The sequence below is a fragment of the Gigantopelta aegis genome, chromosome 6 (genome assembly GCF_016097555.1).
Source record: "Gigantopelta aegis isolate Gae_Host chromosome 6, Gae_host_genome, whole genome shotgun sequence".
NCBI lineage: Eukaryota > Metazoa > Mollusca > Gastropoda > Neomphalida > Peltospiridae > Gigantopelta > Gigantopelta aegis.
This window is the reverse complement of record NC_054704.1, coordinates 48901818-48928862: the sequence shown is the minus strand read 5'-3', so window position 1 is coordinate 48928862 and position 27045 is coordinate 48901818. Positions and strand designations below refer to the sequence as shown.

The 27045-nt window shown below is 35.4% G+C and overlaps 1 protein-coding gene across 1 annotated transcript in view; it reads right to left on the bottom strand.

Moving 5' to 3' along the window:
• Window positions 1–27045, bottom strand: part of LOC121374590 (microtubule-associated protein futsch-like) — a 182407-nt gene that overhangs the window by 54152 nt on the left and 101210 nt on the right. Inside the window, exons 14-15 of the mRNA XM_041501694.1 lie at window positions 5175–7806; window positions 3983–4567 (exon numbers count right to left, since the gene is read on the bottom strand). Coding sequence (XP_041357628.1) covers window positions 3983–4567; window positions 5175–7806 — 3217 coding nt within the window. The remainder of the gene's footprint in view (window positions 1–3982; window positions 4568–5174; window positions 7807–27045) is intronic.

Below are 27045 nucleotides of genomic sequence, written 5' to 3'. Positions count from 1 at the left end.
TGTGCCGAGAGTGTCGTTATGAAACACATTTGTTGTTGCTGATTTGTATGTTTGCAAAAGCCTATAGATACATCATTAATGTATGAGATAGAGTTCAACAAACAAAAGAACATCTTACCAATACATGCTTATAAAATATTCATGAACATAGTGATTCTGAATAGATAATAAGACAATGTAGCAAACCAAGGCAAACATACAAGTGCACAATACCAGCATTTAAATAACACCTGATTGCTCTAGGAAATGAGAATGTTGGCAATGTGTACAAAATGTTATCAAATATTCATAAACAGAGGATCAATAGAATAAAAAAGCTATTTGTGGAAATGTGAAAGGCTTTGGTCACTTAAGTTTTGAACAATAAATACATTCTTATAGAGTATCTCCTAAATTCAAGGGCCATAACTCTGTGAACAATGAGTAAATCACCATGAAAGTTACAAGTGATCTGTAACAGTATATGATAAAGCTATATACAAAATTTCATCTCAATATCTTCAGGCATTGCAAAAATAGTCTGAAAAACAATTTTTCATATCTCCTATATTCAAGCATCAATGAAAAATGGGGAAAGTCAAACTTGATCTGCAATAGACCATAAAGCTATATACAAAATTTCAGTTCAGTATTTTGAGGCGTTACAAAAAAACTTCGGAAAACAAATTTTTGTGTTTCCTAAGTTCAAGGGTCATAACTCTGTCAAAAATGAGTAAATTGCTATGAAAGTCAAACTTGATCTGTAACATTTCACGATAAGCTATACACAATATCTTAAGGCATTGCTAAAAACAAAATCTGAAAAACTATGTATGGGACAGACAGATGGACAGACACAATAAAGGACTAATAAACAAATGCTTCACAGATGCATGTTACATATTCATATATAACCAAAAGGGTTTAGCAAAAAAAAAGCAGTTTTAATAACATAACTTTTGAATCCTCCACTGACATTTTGTTAAGATTTGAATTTTGTAAATGATTAAAATTTCATATTTAATTTATATAAATGAAAAATAAAGAAAGAAAAGAACTGATTGTTTGATTTAACAATGCACTCAACACATTTGTCTCTTTACAGTTATATGGCATCAGACATAGTATAGATATTTTCAAAAATGATGGTGCCCCAGAGGACCATTGTGCTGTTGGAGAAGATAGATTTTTAAAAAAAACTTGACAGACGGATGGTCGAACGGATGGCCAAATGCCAAACAAAGCATTATTAAAAAAAGCTTTTGCTGATGAACATGATAGCCGAGCTAAATATCGGAAGTAATTATGTTAAACAAACAGTTTAAATTATCACAATCATCATTTTGTATAATACTGGAATCTATGAATACATAGTCACTGTGCCTTATACATCTAACTGTATTTATATATTAACAAAAAAGAAACTTGTGAACAGGGATTTGCCCAGGAGAAAGAACTTTAAGCTGCAAGCATATGTCTGTTACAGAGATTTGTATTTAAAAGGATCAAAAGAGCGTCACTAAAATAATAATAAACAGAATAACAGAAAAACCTTTCATATATGGAACTGTCTCTCTTCTTTTTTTTCTTGACATACACATACGTTTTCTCTATATTTTGAACAATTGTTTTAGTTACTACATGTACTTCCACAGTTGAAAATTATCATTAAGCATTTGTGAAACAACAGACTATTAGTTTATAAATAAATTTATAAATAGTTTTGACATAATTAAACTACAGTAATGTGCAAAAATGCATTACACATTCTTATAAAAAGTTTGAAGGTGACTCAGTTACTATAGGTATTTTGCAAGCATTGCTAACAATGCCCGTGTTCAACAGCCATGTTTACCTTTTCTAAAGAAAACTTTAGAACTACCTATTACCACACCAATGTTGTTTCAGCAAACATTTTACTTTTATGCTTGCAGTGTAATCGTTTCATGTTCTCAAACTGGGACACTGCAAGTACACTTAGCATTTTAACAATTTCAGTGCAAACATTCTCTGTTGATCAGTATCCGGGTATATTTATTTAAAAAATGTCCGAGACAGAAATGGGCAACAAATGAGGAAATTTCTCAGCACAAGTTCATTTCCTCCATGAAAAGGTGACACTCAGTACTGGTACGACATCTCTTCGATGTAAATAGTACACACAATTAGTGTCTCAATACAACAGGCACAAAAACCACACTAACAAAGGGAAAATAACATTTTAAACCCTCATATTCAAATATGACTCTTTAAAAAACACCCGACACCATATAACCATAAATAAAATGTGTTGAGTGTGTTGTAAAATAAAACATTTCCTTCTTTCCTTTAAAAAACGTTTTCTTACCTATTAAAAAAACCTCCCAGATCTTTGTAAATTGATAATATACAAGATTTAATACATGGGAATTAATTTTTTAATATAAAATTAAGGTACTTGAAGAAGTTATGGATATGAATCAGGGTTCAACAAATCCACTAGCCCTTGGTTCCGGCTAGTGAATGTTTGGTCTGGGCTGGTGGAAATTATCAACTGCATTACTGTAATACATAGGGCACTAGCTAAAGGTTCTATGAGAGCTAGTGACTTTCTCAAACATTTGTCAAATACTGTAAATGTTTCAAGATTTAATGACAACAGCACTTTTGAAACTAATTATTTAGTGTCTAATATAATGGCTTTTGTATACTAGTGAGAAAAGAAACCTACTGCCACCACATAGGTTATTCATACCAGGGCAGCATCTTCCACAGCCTTTGATACACCTGTGTTTATAAGAATTTGTAAGCCACCTTTACTATTTTCCTATATCTACATAATGGTATAATTTACCTGTATTAAGCAATCAACCTAGTTAGGAGGCCACTTCATAATATTCCATAGAGCTTTTTTTAAAATACGGGTTTGAATGTGTATCATATATTTGTGTATGACATACTATCAAATGATAAACTCGGACAATATAATAATATACAAATTTGAAACAAATGAAATAATTTCAGTTAGTATATATTTCTGATGATGCTATTTTAAAAGGGAAAATATAAAAAGTGTTTCACATCAGCTATGTAATACAGTAATAATAAATTTCAAAACATTCTATATTACTTATTTTAAGTTATCTCCCTTTGTTCAAAGTCGATCTGCACATAATCTGCTTTAAATATTAAGAGCTGACATACTTTATTGCATTTTAGTTTAATATTACTTAATTACCCTAAAGTCTATTTCAAAAAGAATTTATAAATATGTGAAATTTACTTTGTAATAAGAAGTCTACAATTTTACAGTAATTAACTCTATTTTTAAAAGTCCTTACAAATGCTTTCACCAACTGTCATGGTATATAAATATCATTGACTATATACCCAATTTATTCTGGGATAATTCGGAAAAGTTGTAACAAACTATTATCACACCAAAGTAAACATTTATATCTACATTTATATTTGCAAGATACAAATATTCACCTAATTAAATTCTGCAGCTTCTAACAGTTCAATATTTTGGCTTCTGTTAAATTTACATGCTAATATTGTTAATATAGGGTTAGAATTTGTATAAACGTTTCCAGCCTGTCTACAAAGATAACCAACCTGAAGAACTACAAACAAAATCAACTGTAGCTGGAAACGAATAAGATATGTACCACCATGTGTTTGATGAGACTCATACCAGTGACTTGGTATAGCAATGATTAGAATTAGAATTTGCATAGAAGTTTCCAACATGTCTACAAAGATAACCAACCTGAAGAACTACAAACATAATCAACTGTAGCTGAAACCAATAAGATAAGTACCATCATGTGTTTGATCAGCCTCGTGCAGTACAGTGGCTTGGTGTAGCAATGGGGACGTCTCTCTTCCTCACTGTAGTAGCTGAAAACCAATAAGATACGTACCGTCATGTGTTTGATGAGCCTCGTGCCAGTGGCTTGGTGTAGCGATGGGGACGTCTCTCTTCCTCACTGTAGTAGCTGGAAACCAATAAGATACGTACCGTCAAGTGTTTGATGAGCCTCGTGCCAGTGGCTTGGTGTAGCAATGGGGACATCTCTCTTCCTCACTGTAGCCTCTGAGATCACAGCTCTCCTCTCCATCTCCAGAGACTGCAGTTTCTCTTGATCGAAGTCGTCAGAGTTTGAGGATTCTCTCTTCATAACGAAATTCGGTTTCTGTACAATGTCGGCAAACTGTCTGGCTTTGCCGAGAAGTTCTTCAGAATTATAGATTTTCCCTCTGGGCGAGATCATCCCATCTGAAGAAGGACTTCTCGGAGATGATCCACTGGAACCTCTCGAGTAGTTGCTCACATTCTCATCGCTTGCTTGTGAGCCAGTCTTGCCGGACCCTTGTTTATGCTCAGGCGTAGAAACATTACTTGTCACACCATCACGCAAGTCTAAACTTAAGTCAAGATTGCTTTTCAACAGACCAGATGAAACCTTTTTGTCAGTGGAGGGAGTCCTTTTTGGGGTAGTCTGAAAAGAGTCCTCTCCCTTGGTGTGATAGGAGACAAGTTGAATGGTTTCCTCTTCATTGTCTGGGGAAGTTGGCAAACTTGACACAATGATGCCACTGTCACCTGAAAGAAGATTTTCTACAGTAAAACATCAAATGCTATGTATCCCAAGTTTCTGGACATCTTGATAATTGTAGCAGCTTCAAACATTTGATAACTACTGCATATTTCCAAGTGTTAAGAATTCAAAACTAAATAAAATTATCATACAAATTAATGCGTTATAATGTTATATATATATATTTTAATAGATAAATGTACATTTGATCAAATGGATGGATGGATGCATGGATGGATGGATGGATGGATGGATGGATGCATGGATGGATGGATGGATGGATGCATGGATGCATAGATGGTTGCATGGATAGATGCATGGATGGATGCATGGACAGATGTAAAAATATTTCAAAATGTATATTTCATATTAACATATATAATACACAAAGAATATACACAATTGGAAATGGACATTTACTATTAATAACTGAATAGCCTACTACTTTTAAGCTAGCACTTAAGGTATTAATAAAAATAATTCTGAACTAATTAAGAGACAAACAAATTCTTCAAAAGCTGTATTTTTTTGACTAATTAAGTATTTTTTTTCTTTGTAAATTTTAAAAAGTGAAAATCCCATAAAAATACACTTTACCTAATAACCTCTCACCTGGTGAAAATGTGGCACTGAAACCTGACTCCGAATCTGATGGCGAGGAGGTTAGGTCATCCATTTCTTGTGTCATTGTCGATTCAAAATCATTAAAATAGACATCTCTCTTATCAGGTGGACTAGTCACTAGTTCCTCGCTGATCTTCCTCATGTTAGGAGACAATTTCTCCAACCCAAAGAAATCGGCCCTCATTTCTGCAATAGTTTTATTCTGAGATACCACATTAGCTGAATAATCATCCTGGACCTCAGTGGTCAATTCTGTAGCCATGTTTGGTGTTTTCTGCTGGTTGATGCTGTATTCCACCTTCAATTCCTCTTCAATGACCTTGCTGGCTGTTTTTGGTAATGGTGGAGGTGCAGATGAAGGCAGAGGTGGTGGTTCAGAGGAACCAGACTCGGTGCTGGCTATTGAAATATTATCTGGTATTGATGGCCATCTTGGTAGCAGGTTCTGGTCAGTCAGTAGTTCTGTCCTTGCTGAAGTTTTAGTGGGTGATGGTGACCTTCTATCTTGTTTTGGAAGAGAAATTAGTACCTCCGTCTCTGTTACTTCAACAGCTGAAGATTTCATTGATGACGGTGATCTTCTGTCTGTTTTTGTAGTAATAGATGGAAGAGAAGTGGCTGCTTCCAATGATAAATCCATTTCGGCTATTTCAATGTTTGGAGATTTCACATTTGCTGAAGATTTGATTTCCTCATTCTGGTTAACAGAAGGTGGTGGAGGAGCTACAGTTTTCTTAGGACTCTTTGTTTTCACAATCTGCACGTCTGATGAAGGTTTCGGAGAAACATCTGTCAATGAATTGTCCACTTTTATTTCAATGTTTTCATCAAGAAAATTCAATTTCAGTTCAGGCATTATCACTGGACTTCTAACATCCTTAACAGGTTCTTGGTCCATGGATCTTGATGAATATTCTTTGAAATTGGACTTATCTCTAGAGTTGAACTGTTCTCTTGGAGAATCCTTCTGCTTAGAAACCACGTCTGTATTGATTGGAAATGTTACAAAAAAAGTTTCTTCAATTACTGTTACAACTTCATCTTCATCATCGGTATCTTGCTCAATGACATGTTTCTGTTTCAAAAGTTTTTGTTCTTTTACAAGGCTTGTAATCTGTTCTGTCTTAATATCCTCTCGCTGTTCTCTAGACTGAATTGCAGATGGTTCCTTTTTAGGAGACACATTAGGTTTCAAGGCATCATTTTCATTTTGTTGATATGGTTTGGTTTTGTCAGAAAAATATTCATTCTTTTGAAGTGATTTACTCTGAGATGGTTTACTTACTTTTGATTCTTCAATGTTATTAGAGATGGATGCTTTAGAATTTTCAGATGCTTTTAAATCTGTCTCACTTTTTTTATCAACAGTTTTTTCTGAAGTTTTTGGTAAAATGTTATGGGAATCCACAGTGGTCTGTGTATTAAAATGATCTGAGCTATTAAAGATTGATGATGACCTGAGTGCTGCAAAGACTTCAGACTCAAGTGAGGTAGAAAGAATTACTGAAACATCTTTGGAATCATTCTCATCTTTGGAATCAAGGGGTTCCAAAGACCTTGTGATATTCTTAGAATTCTCCGTTTCTAAATTTTCTTTTGCTTTAGAACTCACTCTTGTGGGTGAAAACACTTGATTTGATTCTGTGGATTTAGTTTTGAATTGGAATGGAGATCCTGGACCGATAGGGCTTGTAACACTGTCTCTTGGAGAATTTTTCTCAGACCCTGAGGTACTTCCAGACGATTCTTTACGCTTTTTCAACCTTGGAGGTGGCTTTGGTAAATTCTTATTTCCCTGATTAGTTTCAATTTTCAAACCAATTTCAGTGACATTATGATCATCATTACTTTCACAATTTGCCAAAATGATTTTATTCCTTTTCACGTTCTTCAATTCAGTTCCAAAGTTATCATCACTTATGACAGGATTCTCCTGAGAAACCTGTAACGAAACAGATGTCTTTTCATGTAACGGTGATTCATTAGCTGGCTTCGGTTTTGGTGTTAATGGTGGAGGCGGAGCTCGAATTTTCTTGATAGATGGATGACGTGGTGAAGAACTTTCTGGTGATGAAACTACAAGTTCTGATTTCTTCTCATGATCTGGAGTGGTGCTGTCCTGAGTTGTTTTTGAAGAAAACGATCTGCTTGGTGATTGTTCTTCTGAAGAACTTTGCTGCACAGCTGTCTTTTCTAAGATGAGTGATGTTTTCGAAATGGGTTCAGGAGATTTTTCCGATGATGTTTTCGAAATGGGTTCAGATTTTTCTGATGATGTTTTTGAAATGGGTTCAGGAGATTTTTCCAATGACGTTTTCGAAATGAGTTGAGGAGATTTTTCCGATGATGTTTTTCGAACTCGACTGGGTCTTTCTGGAGCACTAGGTTTTTCTGGCGAGGGTGAAGTCTTTGCACCTGACTTGTGTTCTAAGTGGAGTGATCTTCTGTTTAGTCGGTACTCTCTGGCAGCTCGCGTCGCCTCATCATCCTGCTTAATATGATAACTTCGTCTTTTAGGACCTTCATTGGGCTCGCCTTTCCGACGGTGGTGACGAAACTTTTCAGTCTTTTGTTCTTCTTCCTTGCTTCGCTTTCTTGCTGAATAGTCTTCAGGGTTTTTCTACAAAGAAAAACAACTTAATTATAATAAAGTGCATGCATTAAAAGAAACAATATATACATTTAAAAAAGAAATATTGAAAGCAACTAAGCAACTAATTCTCTGAAAAATAAAATGGATAAGTGCTTTTTCAACTGAAATGGAACCATTTGGACATTTGAAGAATATGAAATATGTTATTACCAGGCACCTGTATTTGCATAGTGTTTTCATATACATTGATTATTTTATTTAAAATGTATTTTAAACACTGTTCATTATCCAGATTCACTTCCAATATATTTTATAACTACTTTGTAAAACGTTAGTCAATGTCTAATTTGCTTGCCATTGCTTAAAAGACAAACCCTAAAATAATTACACCTCAATACATTTTTGTATGAAAAATTTGATATGTAATAGAAATTTAATAACAACAACATTTAAACAGATGTTCTTTTGTAGTATAATAATATGTATGCTCTGTGAAAACACATTACTACTAATGATATACTTAACATGATACTACCAGTAGTTGACATTAATACTACAGTGAAAACCCTCTAAACCGGTCCCACCTGGACCAAGTATTTAGTCTAATTTTAAGGGGTATCCAGTTTAAAGAGGTTATATTCTGCATTGATATTTACATGTAACAAGGGATCATGAAAAATGTCCTCTTTTGAGGGAATTCCAATTTATAAGAGGGTCTGGTTTTGAGAGGTTTTACTGTACTAAAAATATAACCATATGCTGTTTCTTTCACGAATACAATCTCTTATTCTATCGAGGTACTATTAGATTTTCTGCACCATACTGTAGAGAAACATAAAAATTGTAGCATGAGAGATTTTCTATTCAGAATGTCTGAACATGTCTGCAATTCAACAGTTAACATTTTAACAAGTGTAGCTTTTTATTTCTAACTTTCTGGTCAATTAAGGTTTTTTTTAATGAAGCAACACTATATTATCCTGCCAGTATTTCTGACAAATTTCTATGACGTTTAGATTGCTAATATTAACAGTGTCTGGTCTTTGTGAAAAGCTGATTATTGTGCTTACAAGTAAGTTAATCTATAACACAGATATTTATTTAAATGAGTTCTAACGGCTAACACAGATATTTATTTAAATGAGTTCTAATGGCTCATTTGGTTAATGGGCGTCTTATCCTGCTATATATTCTATATATTCATTGTAGCAGTTAAGGGTTTGAACAATGACATTGTCCTGTACTATAAAAAAAGTATACAGCATGTTTGAGAAAAATATATGAAATCTAAGGTCAACAAGATACAGCTCAAGTGAAGCAGACAGGAATATGATTATGTAGATGTTTGGTTGTAAGGCTGGGTTCGTTACAACATATCTGTTGAGATTCCACGAGGCCCAGTGTTCAAATTCATTTGACCACACATTCTACTGCCATGTTTACAGGTGTTCACAGTATATTACATATCAAACTGATACAAAATTCATCAACAAAGGATATCCAAGTAACCCAACTCTTTGTTGAACATGCTCTGCCTTGTAGAAGACATTATCAGCCTCATCGAACACATTATTTGCCTTTCAGAGAACTCAAGGAACACATTATTTGCTTGGCAGTCTGCCTTGTAAAACACTGCTGGAGTGTTGGACATATTTTCTACTCTCTAGGCCACTAGGGATAGGGTTCGAATTTTACCACAGCAATGATAGCAAGTTCTGTGGTTGTCCTTGTTACTTGCTGCTGGGCTCCAAAATTCGGACGTTGTCAATGGCAAGAAAAATTATATGGTGCTCTATGGTTTGCCACTGTGCCCTTTCCATGCATACATCCCATGCTGTATATTAAGAAATTGTAAAACTCTCATTGGTAACATGAAAAAAAGGCATCCGTATCCAACAAATTGTATCTAGTCTAGAACCCAAGGCAAAAGGGTCTGAGATGTGATATAAAGGTAGGGGCGGGACATAGCCCAGGGATAAAGCACTCTCTTGATGCGTGGTCGGTTTGGGATCGATCCCTGTCAGTGGCCCATTGGGCTATTTCTTGTTCCAGCCAATGCACCACGACTGGTATATCAAAGGCTGTGGTATGTGCTATCCTGTCTGTGGGATGGTGCATATAAAAGATCCCTTGCTGCTAATCAAAAAGAGTAGCCCATGAAGTGGCAACAACAGGTTTCCTTTCTCAATATCTGTGTGGTCCTTAAACATATGTCTAACACCATACAACCGTAAATAAAATGTGTTGAGTTTGTCGTCAAATATTGTACATACTGTACAAGTGGCCACCTTTATTAATTGGCTTTTTTAAGAGACCATTCTAGCATTCTAACCCAGCTAATAAACTGTCATGTATTAAACACCCAAATGTCTTGAGATGCCACTTTCTGATAAACATGTAAGCAGCTGTTTAAACACAAGTTTGTCTGTGGTATACACCAAAAAGAATACTGGTGAGGTACATGATGAATGAATGAATGAATGAATGAATGTTTAACGACACCCCAGCACAAAAATACATATCAGCTATTGGGTGTCACAAATGTTAAGTATATGGAAATATTATAGGTACATGATATGCCTGTCAAAAGTAGATATCCAACAAACAGCCATTTCAAGTTGTACTTGCATGCAACATTTTATGTTCTTATGTGAATTGATAAGGAAGATATGGCACGGACAAGGATTTTCTTGGACACAGATTTTCTTTAATGTGTAGTTATGCTTGAAAAGTAGGTTGTGGTGACCTAGTTATAGTATGTGACACACCACCATCCCAAGTTGTACTTGCATGCAAGGTTTGATCATCCTATAGTATATGAATTGAAAAGAAAAATATGCTCTGGAAAGGAAACGTTTATGGACAGACGGATGGACAGATGTATGAATAGACGGATGTACTGACAGACAGACAATGCTGTGTAGCATTATACAACCTGTCAAAAGATGGGCATATAAAAAGTAGACTATAAAATCAACATATCTGTAGAAATAAAACAAGAATCTTCTAAAATTACAGTTGAAAAATAAGAGTTGTTGGGTCACACCATGGGTTATTATAATGCAAGAATTCATATTTAATGTTATATAGCCTTGAGCTAACAAACTGGCACAAGTAATATTCAGGTTGACAAGATGTGATAATCTGTGTTTAACTACACAGCTGTTCTCTGAAGAAGTGGCATTTATAGGAAATAAAGTCAACAGTAAATGTCTTGTGGAGGAATGGGAAGTGTTATGTTCAGAAATAATAATTTCTAGGATAACAGCTCACCCAGGCATGTAATAATAATATTTATTTCTGTTCATATTTAAATTGCAAAAATATATTACTGTCCTAATGTGTATGTATTATGGAGAAGGCCTAGTAAGTTGTATAACTTGTGCCTAATCCATTTGTGCTTTAAAAAGCAATAAAATATGTTTCAATCAAAGCATGTCATGATAATAAAGATAGGAACCTAAACACATCTTGTAGCTCAGTAAAGAAGGTAAAAGAACAGTTAGTGATTAATAATTAAAAGTTAATGTTTGTTTTATTTAATGGCACTGCTGGACAACATTGATTTATTAATCATCAGCTGCTGGATGTCAAACATTTTGACGTGTAGTCTTATAGTAAACCAGCTAGGTACATTTTTCCACAAGTAGCAAGGGATCATTTATATGCACATTCTTCAGACAGGAAGGCACATACCATGGCCTTTGTTATACCAGGCATGGGGCACTGGTTGGGATTGAGAAAAACCCAATCAGAGAATGGTTCCACTGAGGTGGTCCAATCCTATGATATAAGCACCTCAGACAAGCACTCTACAGATTGAAAGAAAGAAAGAAAGAAATGTTTTATTTAACGACGCACTCAACACATTTTATTTACAGTTATATGGCGTCAGACATATGGTTAAGGACCACACAGATTCAGAGAGGAAACGCGCTGTCGCCACCTCACGGGCCACCCCTTCCAATCAGCATCAAGGGATCTTTTATTTGCACTTCCCACAGGCAGGATAGCACAAACCATGGCCTTTGTTGAACCAGTTATGGATCACTGGTCAGTGCAAGTGGTTTACACCTACCCATTGAGCCTTGCGGAGCACTCACTCAGGGTTTTGAGTCGGTATCTGGATTAAAAATCCCATGCCTCGACTGGGATCCGAACCCAGGACCTACCAGCCTGTTGACCAATGGCCTAACCATGACGCCACCAAGGCCGGTCTCTACCGATTGAGTTAGATCAAATGCTTATTCCTTATTTATGAAGCTAGGAGTTTTATAAGCAGAAAAAGGCAGATGGATAAAGTTTTAGACAGGCAGACAAAGAGAAAGACAGACAGACAGACAGACAGACTGACAGACAGACAGACCAGACAGACTGATAGACATATAGACTGACAGACAGACAGACAGACAGACAGACAAATAGACAAGACTGGTGAAAAGATACAGGCAAGCAGCACCATATCAAATGAACATATGGATGAGCAGATTTTGGATGATCGATTTATAACTTTAAAGCTTGAAAAAAAAATTTTTTAACATATATATAAACAGTAATTTAGCTTAATTTTTATTGTAAATACATGTAACTGAAATGTTTCTTTTTGATCTTGACCTCTAAAACTGGCTATAGATAACATTACCTTACACATGCATACCAAGCAAACAAGAATTTCTAGATTCCAACATCAATAATGAAACACTCTACACTTTACAAGTCTGCTTCAACTGATGTGGAAACATGAGCAAGAATTGATAAAAACAATGGACACTGTAGCTCAATTATCATTAAAAACTAAAATAACTTTAAAACTTCATCACTTTATATTTGCCCAAATGTGGCCAAGTGGCTAGTGGCTACAAGGTCAAGGCGTTCAAACGGGATAGTAAACTTATAAATCAATGTTTTATTGAATTTACTACATGACAGCCATTGGTTTCTTTCTAGGTAATCTGTGTATAATCAACCATCTTACTGCAGTAAACATTTGATTAAAATCAGGTAAGAGTTCAAGTGTGGAGACCTCATTCTACAGCAGTGACCACCCGGGGTCAGATGGAAGGCATGTCTATAGCCTGGAGGTTGGTTGGTTTGTTTTGTTTAATCACACCACTAGAGCACATTCATTTAATAATCATCGGCTGTTGGATGTCAAACATTTGGTAATTTTGACATATAGTCTTAGAGAGGAAACCCGCTACATTTTTCCATTAGTAGCAAGGGATCTTTTATATGCAACACCCCACAGACAGGATAGCATATACCATAGCCTTTGATATACCAGTTGTGGTGCACTGGATGGAACAAGAAATAGCCCAACAGGCCCACCGACAGGGATTGATACCACCCCAACCACACATCAAGGGAACGCTCTACTACTGGGCTATGCTGCGCCCCAAAACCTGAAGTTTGGTTGTTTGTTTTGTTTAATGACACCACTAGAGCACATTGATTTATTAATCATCGGCTATTGGATGTCAAACATTTGGTAATTTTGACATATAGTTTTAGAGAGGAAACCCGCTACATTTTTCCATTAGTAGTAAGGGATCTTTTATATGCCCCATCCCACAGACCGGATAGCACATACCACGATCTTTGATATACCAGTCATGGAGCCCTGGCTGGAACGAGTGGCCAGGAGAATGTATCTATGTGTGTGCATGCATGCAAGATATCTTTTATATGCACCATCCCACAGACAGGTTAGTACATACCATGGCCTTTGTTACAACAGTTTTGGATTGATCACTCACTGGTTGGAATAAAAATATAGCCAAATGGGTGCCTAGACAACGATTGATTCTAGATTGATTGTACCGCAGGGCATGCACTTAAGCATTGAAAGGCATCCCACCCCATCCAGTAAGATAGATTTTCAGCTTTCATTGGAAATTGGTTTCAAATAGTAATAAATGGAAAAAAGAATCAATAGATTTGTGGATACATGGTTTAATGGATCACAATATTACTGAATATATCATGGTGTATTTATTAATTAATTTTTTTTGCTGCCATAAAAGCTTTAAGTGTATGGAATAAACCAGTGTATAAAGGAAAGAAATGTTTTATTTAATGATGCACTCAACATATTGTATTTTACGGTTATATGGCATCAGACATATGGTTAAGGACCACAAAGATATTGAGAGAGGAAACCCGCTGTCACGGCTTCATGGGCTACTCTTTTAGATTAGCAGCAAGGGATCTTTTATATGCACCATCCCACAGACAGGGTAGTACATACCACGGCCTTTGATATACCAGGCGTGGTGCACTGGCTGGAACAAGAAATAGCCCAATGGGCCCACTGACGGGGATCGATCCCACACCGACGCACATCAAGTGAGCACTGTACCACTGGGCTACGTCCCGCTCCGTGTATAAAGGAGTAGTTTAATTAGTGGATGAATCGACAGATGCTTGGACAGAGAATTAAAAAGATAGATGAATCGACAGATGCTTGGACAGAGAATTAAAAAGATAGATGAATCGACAGATGCTTGGACAGAGAATTAAAAAGATAGATAAATCGACAGATGCTTGGACAGAGAATTAAAAAGATAGATGAATCGACAGATGCTTGGACAGAGAATTAAAAAGATAGATGAATCGACAGATGCTTGGACAGAGAATTAAAAAGATAGATGAATCGACAGATGCTTGGACAAAGAATTAAAAAGATAGATGAATCGACAGATGCTTGGACAAAGAATTAAAAAGATAGATGAATCAACAGATGCTTGGACAGAGAATTAAAGAGATGGATGGATGGATGGATGGATGGATGGATGGATGGACAACTGATGGTTAATATATTACAGTATAATTGGGTTTTTTGGTGTGTCTTACACTACTTTATATAGCCACATACATACATGTGCTCATATGCACGTATGTATACACACACACACACACACACACACACAAATGAATTTAAATAACTGCAAATATATGCATACATAATATTATAAAAGACTTGACAGTTAATGGACTTGAAATCAACTAATGAAAACAGGATAATACACCCCTACCCAATTAATACTGAAACTGTGAATGTGCTTTCTGAAATTTTGTTTTGGTCTTAACTCAAAATGTGCCTTGATATACAGAACTCATCAGTGCATAGTTCAATTTAATACAAATACAAAATAAAGAATTCTGAGGGTTCAAAAGTTTGAACCAGTAATGACCTTTGACCCACTGTCTAGACCTTTTGTTGTAAAAATATTCTATGAAAGCCTTAGAATTAGCTTTCTATGGAAGTCTTAGAGAAATAACAAAATTGATGTCCCACACACACACACACACACACACACACACACACACACACACACACACACACAAAAATTAAAAAGAAAAAAAAGGAGAGCTAAATAAGATTCTTTCCTCAACCTTTGATATAATTATTTACCATGCTTAACAAAGCAGAAGTTGATATAAATATAAATAAACATTTAAAAGCTGTATAAAATTTCATCCAAGCTTTCATAAAATGTTATGGCTTTGACCTGTTCCACCCAGATATGGGTCATTACTGGTTAAGAATGCTAAATGACTATCGGATATCAAGATGGCCAAAGAAATACAAACCAAAACTTTTGACATTTTTTTATAATGGGAAGGACTTTCCTTTGGCACTGTCACTAACCCTAACCCTAACCCTAACCCTAACTATTAATGATAAGTATTAAAATTTTATAATGTTCTTTATACATGACAGTGCCAAAGGAAAGTCCTACCTGAACATGTGCTATAACATGAATCCTGGTCAAAACCCCTCCCAGTCTAATTTTTACATCCTCTTGTCGAAACCCATCTTCCCAAAACTCCCACCCTTCTTCCCTCCTTCAGCCAGAACCCAACCCAGTCACATTTCACCTTTCATTTGTGAAACTATACAGTCTCTATACCTCACCTTTCGAGCTAAAAATCCTTTGAACATTTTGCATAAATGTTCGAGTTAGCCGTTACAATCTTGTGTTACACTTCTATGGTACATCCAGTGAGAGAGCAAAATTCATCCATCACTAAATAAGATACAACTTGTAAAAGTCTCATCCATGAAAAGCATTATTCCACTGGAATGTCGCATTCTTCTTCATACATAAGGTTTGTATTGTTAACGGTAAATCCCACACAACGGATTCCTTAAGTCATAAAAAAACTGTGGATGCTCCAGATGTTGCCCATCTTCCTAAGCCTATACTACCTGTCCTGAGGTCCTTGTTTACTCTTGAGAAAATGCTATAATAATGAAATCCTTGAAGTGTGTCAAGCTCACATAGCTCCACTAATATGCACAACCGGGGCCACAATGACTGGGAGTCCATGAGATAGAGATAATGCCACACTATTGTAATCATCTTACAAGCTGAAATGCACACGTTGTGACCCATTCTGGCCACTGAAATGTATGGTAGCAGAAATACATTATGGGTCCATGACCAGGTACATACAATTTAATACGCTGTTGATGAAATGAAGGCAGATCTTGTTTTATTCTTACACATGAGTCAATGTGTACATAATGTAATTATTATTTCCACATTAATGAGTTTTTGACAATGTGTAAATATGGTTTGATAGTACAGGTGATATGGACACTGTTGTTCTGCATGAATGAGTTTCGTTTTGTTCATCTAGCTCATTCAAGCTTGGGATGTGAATAGGTCATCAGATACGCCCGTTTATCAGCCTAAATATATAAAAAAGGAAAGGAATGGTTGTTTGTCTTGCCAATTAGCTGTCAACAATATACTGTAATTAACTGTTATCCACATTTGTAGTGTGTTGCAGAAGAAACATGCTTCTTTCACATATTTGTAATTTTCTTGTTGTTCATTACTGCAGTGGCGTAGGAAGGTGCCAAAAAGTGGGAGGGCACACTTTTATACTATTATAAAGCAAATATAAAGAAAAATGTCTGAAAAGTGCCCCCCTTGCACCCCCCCCCCCCATTTCCTACACCAGTGAATTTAGTAGAAGGGTTCTTTTATCTATGCTTCTTAAAAAACATGGCAGAATACATAATGATCTAGCTTTAAAAAAGTTAGTTTGTTTTTCGTTTAATGACACCACTAGAGCACATTGATTTATTAATCATCAGCTATTGGATATCAAACATTTGGTAATTTTGACATAGTCTTATAGAGATAAACCTGCTACATTTTTCCATTAGTAGCAAGGTATCATTTATATGCACCATCCCACAGACAGGATAGCACATACCACAGCCTTTGATATACCAGTCGTGTACTGGCTGGAATAAGAAATAGCCCAATAGGCCCACCAATGGTATCTTTTATATGCACCATCCCACAGACAGGATAGCACATACCACAGCCTTTGATATACCAGTCATTGTGAACTGGCTGGAATGAGAAATAGCCCAATAGACCCACCAATGGTGTCCTTTAAAATGCTACTGAAGCACTGGGTAGAATTCCAAAATAACAAATTAAGTGACTGTCACATATATTAGACAAAATAACAAATTAAGTGACTTGCTATATATATATTAGACATAAAGTATAAATAAATAAAGTTTGTTTTGTTTCAATAGAGCACACTAATTAATTAATCATTGGCTATACTTTAATAATTGTGACAAATAGTCTTTAAGAAACTCATTACATATTTCCATAATATATGTACTTTCCCACTGACAGGACAGTACACACCATGGACTCAAATATACATGTACAACACCTTTTTTGAGGTAGCATTAAAGGCATACTGTCACAGATTTAAGGACCTTATTTCTTTAAAAATGGATAATAAATAGAAATTACATTAATTGTTAGAAACTATATCTAGCTAATGCATCACCTAAACTGAACCATGATGGAGTGAAATCCATGTCAACTCTCTCGGCAATTTTAATTTTTGAATTATGGACCATTTCCATAATTCAATTATTTTTACAAAATATCATTAATAAATGGAGTATGGTGGTTATAAAGATGGTCAAATAAAATACATTTTCGGGACAAATCAAATTATTTTTGGCTCAGGTAATACTTTGTTAGACCATTAAATAGGTCAGTGGTCTGTGACAGTATGCCTTTAAAATGCACAATAATTCTGAAAAAACCTGTAGGATTTTCACCATTGATGCATGTAAGGGGGGGGGGGGGGGGGGGGGGCATTAGGTTATTTCTTATTCCAACCAATATGCCACAACTGGTATATCAAAGATTATGGTATGTGCTATCCTGTGTGGGATGGTGCACATAAAAGATCCCTTGCTACTAATGGAAAAATGTAGCATGTTTTCTCTCTAACACTGATTAATAAATCAATGAGCTCTAGTGTTGTTGTTGTTGTTAAACTTTGGAAGGACAATATTTCATTAAACAAACATTCCTTGCAGTCTTTCCATCTGACTGAAAAACAAAACTTTGCTAAACAGATAGATATAAAATATAGCCATTGCCGGGGACAGCTCGGGGGCAACCTGATGCTGTAGATGGGCAATATAAAATATGTTTATGGTTATCTACTGGAAGCTGTCTGCCCTCTGCCTTTCATTGTCCCTTGAACTGCTAACAAGACATTAGTATAAACTTCAAGGGCATATTGCTCAGTTTTGCGTGAATGTTTAAGTAAAAGAACACACCCATTAAAGTAGCCACATGAATAAATTATATTACTGAAATCAGAGTGGAAGATACTAAGTTCAAGTCTCATGTCAATGAAAAACTATTTTTATCAACCATCTAAAATAGCACACACTGCTCTAAGCTCAACAGGCTATGAATTAATTTTAAAGCCAAAGGTTAAATATTTTATTTTAGTCACCATTATAGTTAATGTATTGTAATGAATGAACATGAAAACAATATACTATGCATACATTACATCCAACTCCTGGTACAGGCTCCCACCCAGAGTGAGTTTTAATGGATCAGTGGGAAGGTGTACGGCCACTATTCTTTGACTATACCCACTAACAACTAACCATTAACTCCTGTCTGAACAACCAGCCCAGAAAGCCGAGATGTGTGCTGAGGGCAGCATGTGTGAACCACAACGAAATATTTAAGTATGAAAATTTAGTTAAAAGGAATGAACAAAAATACTGAATTTAAAATGAACCATAATTATGTAGTTTCTCATTGTTTTTGTTAGTTGCAATAATCAAAATGAAGAAAGAAATGTTTAATAATTAACAATTTAAATGCACTCAACACATTTTTAATTTATGGTTATATGGTTGGTTTGTTTTGTTTAACAACACCACTAGAGCACACTGATACCGTTATATGGTTTGTTTGTTTTGTTTAACAACACCACTAGAGCACACTGATACCGTTATATGAAGTCAGACTTATGGTTAAGGACCATTGCCACCACACAATAGCTACTTTTTCAGTTAGCAGCAAGGCATCTTTTATATGCAACATCACAAAGACAGGATAGTACAAAGCTTTAATAAGCAATAACCCAATGGGACCACCAATATAGGGGAATGCTATAATCTGATTTAGACAAAAAAGAATATGTTTCTAACAAAATTAGGGGGGATGGAATCCCCAAACCTCCAAAACAAACATGTTTAAATTTTGAAATGAGACAGTTTCTTTTTAAATTAAGAAATACAAAATAAATTTAAATAAATCTGAAAGATCTAGCTATCAGCCGCAAGCTGCAATAAAGTGCACCTACATATTACAACCTATTTATAAATGGCACTCAAGATAAGATGTCCCTAGGCAATAGAATAATGCTGAAAGATTCTCAGCATTCTGTTTAATCCATATGTATTGTGGACCGGCCTTGGTGGCGTCGTGGTTAGGCCATCGATCTACAGGCTGGTAGGTACTGGGTTCGGATCCCAGTCGAGGCATGGGATTTTTAATCCAGATACCTACTCCAAACCCTGAGTGAGTGCTCCGCAAGGCTCAATGGGTAGGTGTAAACCACTTGTACCGACCAGTGATCCATAACTGGTTCAACAAAGGCCATGGTTTGTGCTATCCTGCCTGTGGGAAGCACAAATAAAAGATCCCTTGCTGCTAATCAGAAAGAGTAGCCCATGTAGTGGCGATAGCGGGTTTCCTCTCAAGATCTGTGTGGTCCTTAACCATATGTCTGACGCCATATAACCGTAAATAATATGTTAAATAAAACATTTCTTTTTTTCTTTCCATATGTATTGTGTGTCAAAAATAAGGTAATTCTGATATTTAGGATGCTAAAGAAGAATCAACTGCTGTTGCAAATTCAACAAATCTGAAATACAAATTTACAAAAAAAGTATTATAATAACCATCATAACTGAGGCTTTATTTTGATTAGTTTAGATGAGAAAAATGAAACAAAATTTGCCAAATGAATTGCCTGCCCACAACAGTTTTGCCTAATTAAAACCCAGCAAATAGACTATTCCTTTTGAGTAGCACCAAATGATCTCTTAACACGACAGCCCACACCATGGCCTTTTGATACCTGTCACAGAGCACTAATGAACAGCAGGAAAGTGCCTTATAACCACTTCGTTACATCTGTTTCTTGTTCATATAATTGATGATAATATCATATAATTGTAATGTAATATTCATTAAAGTTCATTCATGCAGTCATGGACACAAAATGTGGCTGCTAGGGCTAACAGCTTGCGAGGGAGAAAACCTGTTACTACCACATGGTGGATGGATGGATGGATGCATGGATGCATGCATGCATGCATGCATGCTGGATGGATGGATGGATGGATGGATGGATGGATGGATGGATGGATGGATGGAAGGAAGGAAGGAAGGAAGGAAGGATGAATGAATGAGTGGATGGTGGTGGTTGGTTGGATGGATGGGTGCTCTTCAAAATGTCCATATCTAGCTAAGACTTTGAGCATATCTGGCATGGGCACAGTATTTAATTTTACCAGACATCCCGTTTTGGCATATACCCCATGACCTTTTCTGGGTATCTTTGATATGCATATATGTGTGTACATGTTGATGAGCACTTGTCGGTTTATGTGACTGATGCATATACTTAGCTATACCCAACGAGCCTAGCAAAACAGTCACGCTGTGCTGGATCTGATTCTGGAATACCAATCCAAAACCTTAAACTGAATAACCTAACCCACTGCTTCATAGAGACCAGTTGTTTCTCCCAAGTAACAATAAAAAAAATCCCATCTGTTTAGAAATGCCATCTATCTGTAGGTACATCCCTTTACGTATGGACAGGTTTCACTATATGTGATAGATGATCCCGTCAAGGCATGTACTGACGTGCCACAATGAATGCCTGTCAACAGTGTGGGTATATGGCCATCATGCTCTCGAGAACCTGACCGAAATCCCACTGAACACCAATATCTCGAGTGTTGTCTGGAATGTCCGGATCAGGTCTCCACTATGGAGATCAGGTATGCCAAGTCTTGCCAACTGGGATGTCTCCACAAAACTGAGGCATTTTGTCCCCCTTGCGAGAGCTGTCTGCAGTGATTCGAAGAAATACTGCATTGAGATCCTGAACTCAACAAATATTTGAACTTAGATTGGGTGACAAGTGTTGACTTGCTGAAATACTTAAGGTCTCAAACCATAGTTAAATTTTCTGACCTTATTCTACATTGTGTTGATTTAAGGTGACAATTCCTGATAAAACTCTAGTTAGTATGTTATTGTGCCTTCTATAGGATCAATAACTGATAAAACATGAATTTTGAGAATGCTGGAATTATGTGCCATACACACATGCAATATGTGTTAATATTACTTAAAAGTGCTAAATACCGGTACTAATTTGTCAAAAATACGAATAAAATGATATATACAATTATCTACATACATTACATATAAAGAACATGCATTCATATTCTTCATCAAACACTGTTTAAATGTAGCATATTACTAAGTGTGAGCTGTAAAAGATATCTATTACTATTAATTAACAGTAATAAAATATCTCGATTAACTACATATATGATATACATGTATGTAAATATGCACTTTGACTATGCATATTTAAAATTAAATATGGACTAAAGAGCATTTCAACTTTGTTATTAGAATAATAATCAGCAAAATTATATCATATATATATATATATATATATATATATATATATATATACACACACAGTGAAACTTCTCTAAACCGAACACCCTTGGGACCAAATAAAATGTTTGGTTTAGAGGGGTGTTCGGTTGACTGAGGTTTTAAGAAACAGCCTTGATAACCATTTTTTTATTTTTACTATTAATATTACCAAGGTACAAACGTGTGTTAAATTACATTTATAAATCAATAATAACCAAATTAAAGTGAAAACTCTTTATGTAGATTGTTGAACTTTTGTGAACAAATAACACAAATATATTTGGAACACACACATATATATATATATATATATATATATATATATATATATATACACATACACATACAGTCAGAACTCATTATAACGACCACGTTCGTCCCTGGGTCACTTTGTTGTTATATCGAAATTGTCGTTATATCGATTTATTATTATTCGGCTATTGGGTGTCAATAGTAGCAAGTGATTATTTATATGCACCATCCCATAGACATGATAACACATACAAAGGCATTTAATATACCAATCATGGTACACTGGCTGGAATGAGAAATAGCCCAATGGTCCCACTGATGGGGATGGATCACAGACTATCATTAAATCCTAAGTATATTATTATTAATCAAAGCGCATTCACAGTCTAATTGATTGGTACCTACTTCGTTTACAAAATGACATAAAACTAGTAGACTTGATTGTTCGAAGTTAATCCTTTAATTGAATGACTAAAGGCTTATGTTTAAAAGCAATACACGTCTACATAGTTAGCCGACATCGGTAACTCAGACATCATGTGACATTGTCAGCCTGCGACGAGATCAAGGATACCAAACGGCTGTGTGTACTGCCAACGTGCTACGGCATCTGTAATTATGTAATGTCATTGTAAAGAGGTGTTTTTAGACATTGGGTGCACGGCTGTTCCTAATTTGATCTGTCAGTGTCGGAAGGTGTGAATTCTGTTGTAATGAACAGTCGTAGTAACGACGGTCGTTATAACGAGGTCTGACTGTGTATGTATTGAAGAAACAATTTCTTGATTTCTATAAAAAAAAAAAGAATCTGTAAGTTTTGATATAGGAGAGTTCAAATTTATGAATGATTCATTCTGTAAGATGAAAATGTATTCTTTAGAAATACCATGACATTTTGCAATTCTGATTGTGAAAATCAAATGAATTATATTTTACATTAGTATATGGGACTGATTTCATAAATATTTAACACAAGCACAATATAATACAAACTAGATAAAGCAGTCAGTCAAACCCTGATTATGTGCCTTTAACTGCACAACAAGCTAAAATAAAACTGTTTTATTATCTCCCTGTATTTAATGGTAGTTGCATAGGTTTCATACACAATGAAGTAGTACATATTTTACCTGTATATATTTACCAAAGGCTATTAAGAAGACTCAAGCTACCATAAGCAAACAAATGCGTATATTTGCCAAACACTTCAATGTTGTAGCATATACCGGCATTCTGTTTTACACATAACAAACAAAAGTCAGCATAATTTATGAAGTATGTGTCTTATATTACAATATCTGAGAATTTTGAATTGCTTCCAGTCCAAGCATTTATACTAAAACATGCATACATTTTTTTTTTGTCTCGAGCACAATCATTATGTTGAAGCAAGAAGGTGATACTTATTCAGTCATCTACAAAACAGACTTTGGCATGAGCAGAAAGATTTATGGCAAAATCGCCATGTACATGTAAAGATAGGACTGCATGAATTTATAAAACCTGATTTTCTTAAATGCAGGATTTTAAACACTGTAAATGTGTATAGTTACACATAAGTAAGGGAAAAACAGGCTTCATAAATTTGGCCCATAGTGTTCTAAAACATCACAATTTTGTCATATCCTATAATGCATAAATAACATTTATGTAACACTTCTTTTTTTTTCACTTTTTTTTTCTTTTGTGCAAATACTTTACAAAAGATTGTTTAAAAATGGTGATTTAATAATTTTTTAAAGACATTGATTTTCAGTGTGAACTCTAAATAGCAGAAATGTTTGAGTTCATTATTAAGTGTTGCAGCTTTTCTATTAAAGGGACATTCTCGACTTTGCAGCAGTTTTTAAGATGTTATCGACTAACAGATACTTTTTAACGATTGTAATTACATATCAAAACATATTTTCTGCATAAAATATTAGTGGCTGCATATTAAACATGTTTCTGATCGTTCTAATATTTGTACTAGGTTAAATTTCATCTTATTTCCTAAAATATAGTTTTTTCGTACGTACGAAATTATTTGAAGACAAAATCCAGTTTGGGCTTCTTACAAATATTGAGATGACAAGAAACACATTCAATATACAGACACTGATATTCTAAACAAGAAAATATATTTAATATGTAAGTTTAATCGTAGAAATATTTTATTACTCGGAAACATCTTACAATGCAGCAAACTCAGGAATGTTCCTTTAATAAAAGATATTAAATTCTGAAAAGGTGTGATACCAAAACATAATACTACTGGAAATGTAACTCAAATAACATGCTCTCTGAAAATGTTTTAACTGTAATAAAAAAATTTGGAACTTAATAATGATGGAATAAACAATCAAACAGTTGACTGAGACCACAACTGGTATATGATATGGGATGGTGCATATAAAAGATCCCTTGCTACTAATGGATAAAGGTAGCGGGCTTCCTCTCTAAGAAAGAAAGAAAGAAGTGTTTTATTTAACGATGCACTCAACACATTTTATTTACGGTTATATGGCGTCAGACATATGGTTAAGGACCACACAGATTTTTTTTTTAGAGGAAACCCGCTGTCGCCACATAGGCTACTCTTTTTACGACAGGCAGCAAGGGATCTTTTATTTGCGCTTCCCACAGACAGGATAGCACAAACCATGGCCTTTGTTGAACCAGTTATGGATCACTGGTCAGTGCAAGTGGTTTACACCTACCCACTGAGCCTTGCACTGACACTCACTCAGAGTCGGTACCTGGATTAAAAATTCCATGCCTCGACTGGGATCCGAACCCAGTACCTACCAGCCTGTAGACCGATGGCCTGCCACGACGCCACCGAGGCCGGTCCTCTCCTCTCTAAGAATGTATGTCAATATTACCACATGTTTGACATCCAATAGCCAATAATTAATAAATGGATGTACCCTTCTGGTATCGTTAAACAAAACAAACTTCTTTTTTTCTCTCATTAATTAGTTTCACAATACTACAATTATCAATAATTGTCATATACATGTAACTTCAATGCTGGATGTTATTGTATTCAAGTGCCACCTAAAACAAGGAGGGATTTGTCGTGATCTCTCCGACCCAGTCTCAGTCTGTGAACAGTTGTAGTCTGTGGAAAGGTGTTTTGTCAAGTGTCACCTACAATAATGTGAGTGTTTTGCCCCAGTGTATGACCCCTTCATTGGGAATGTGAACTTGGCCTTGCCAGACAGACCAGGCTGTGTTAACAAGGAAAACAACTGTCGCTCAAGCAACTCAAAAGTTAAAAGTTTGTTTTGTTTAACAACACCACTAGAGCACATTCATTTATTAATCATCGGCTATTGAATGTCAAACATTTTGTAATTCTGACATATAGTCTTAGAGAAGAAACCTGCTAAAAAAAAATTATGAATAGCAAGGGATCTTTTATATGCAGTATCCCACAGACAGGAGAGTACATACCACGTCCTTTGATATACCAGTCATGGTGCACTGTTTGGAACAAGAAACAGCCCAATGAGGATTGATCCCAGACTGACCACACATCAAGCAAGTACTTTACCACTGGGCTATGTCCCACCCCCTGACAATTATTGATAATTGAAGTATGACAAAACTAATTTATGTGTCACATAACATATTGAGAATGAAAGCAATGAAATTGTGTAGTTATATCTTGATAATATTTTTAGTAACATATTTATCCATATCAATAAAATAATGGGAAACAGATATTTCTTTAACAGCTCCTCAGCACATTTTAAACTAGTTATATATGCTGTCGAACATGATTAGTTTAACACATGGTCAAGAGAAAGAAAACCCACATAACCCTCTCATACCAAAAAGACAAGAAAAGATATTTTATATACGGTACACTTTCTTGAAAGAAGGACAGTACATGTACCTACATACCATGGTGTACCACTGGTTGGGATGGGGGGGGGGGGGGGGGGGGTAAGTCCATTGAGGGTGATCAATCCAGAGATTCATCACACCTCAGAAAAGTGCTCTACCACAATTAAAATTTGAAGTTAGTTTGTTTTGTTTAATGCCACCATTAGATACATCCATTTATTAATCATAGGCTATTGGATATCAAACATTTGGTGATTTTTCACACAAACTCTTAAGAGGAAAATCTGCTACATTTTTGCATTAACAGCAACTTTCCCAAAGACAGAATAGTACATACCAAGGCCTGTGATATACCAGTTATGGGGCAGTGGTTGGTATGAGAAAAAAACCAATCAAACTATGGATCCATGGTGGTGGTGGTTTCATCCTGTGATGCCAGCACCTCAGGCGAGCACTCTACCGTCTAAGCTAAATCCCACCCACATATTAACATAAAGTCTGTATTATTAAAGTGGCCAACCTAATTAATGCATTAAGTAACACACTGAGAACAGAAACAACTTACATTAGCACAGGATACAAAACAAATGTCCTTTTGATTTCTCCACCATGCCTGCATGAAAGCATGAGTATCGAAGTATAGGTACCATTTACTCCCAGTGTCAGAATCAATTTATCAAACAGTAGTCACTTGTTGCACTTTTTATCTCAGTTAAATTAAAAAATTACGAAAAAAATATCACAGAAAGTAGTATAAGCAATAATATTTGACTCATTGATAATCAGAATATTATGACTACTGGTATGTAGTGATATTACTAAAATAATGTTCCTACCTGTTCCATCTCCATGGAATACTATCACCAATACAAGTAATAAAAATACTGTATCTTGTCACAAAACGTGGACACAACAGCCTAGAGTGAGTTATTGGTCACCAAGCTTCATAAAACAAGAAAAGCTTAATGGAAATGAACTACTAGTAGTGTGGTTCTCAACACAGTGGTTATGTGCAGGGCTACTTTCTAGTGGTCAGTAATTCAATCTATAACATAAGTATCTTTCTTATATGTCTATTCTTTTTTATTTAGGAACATAAAACTGACAGAATGTGAACCTT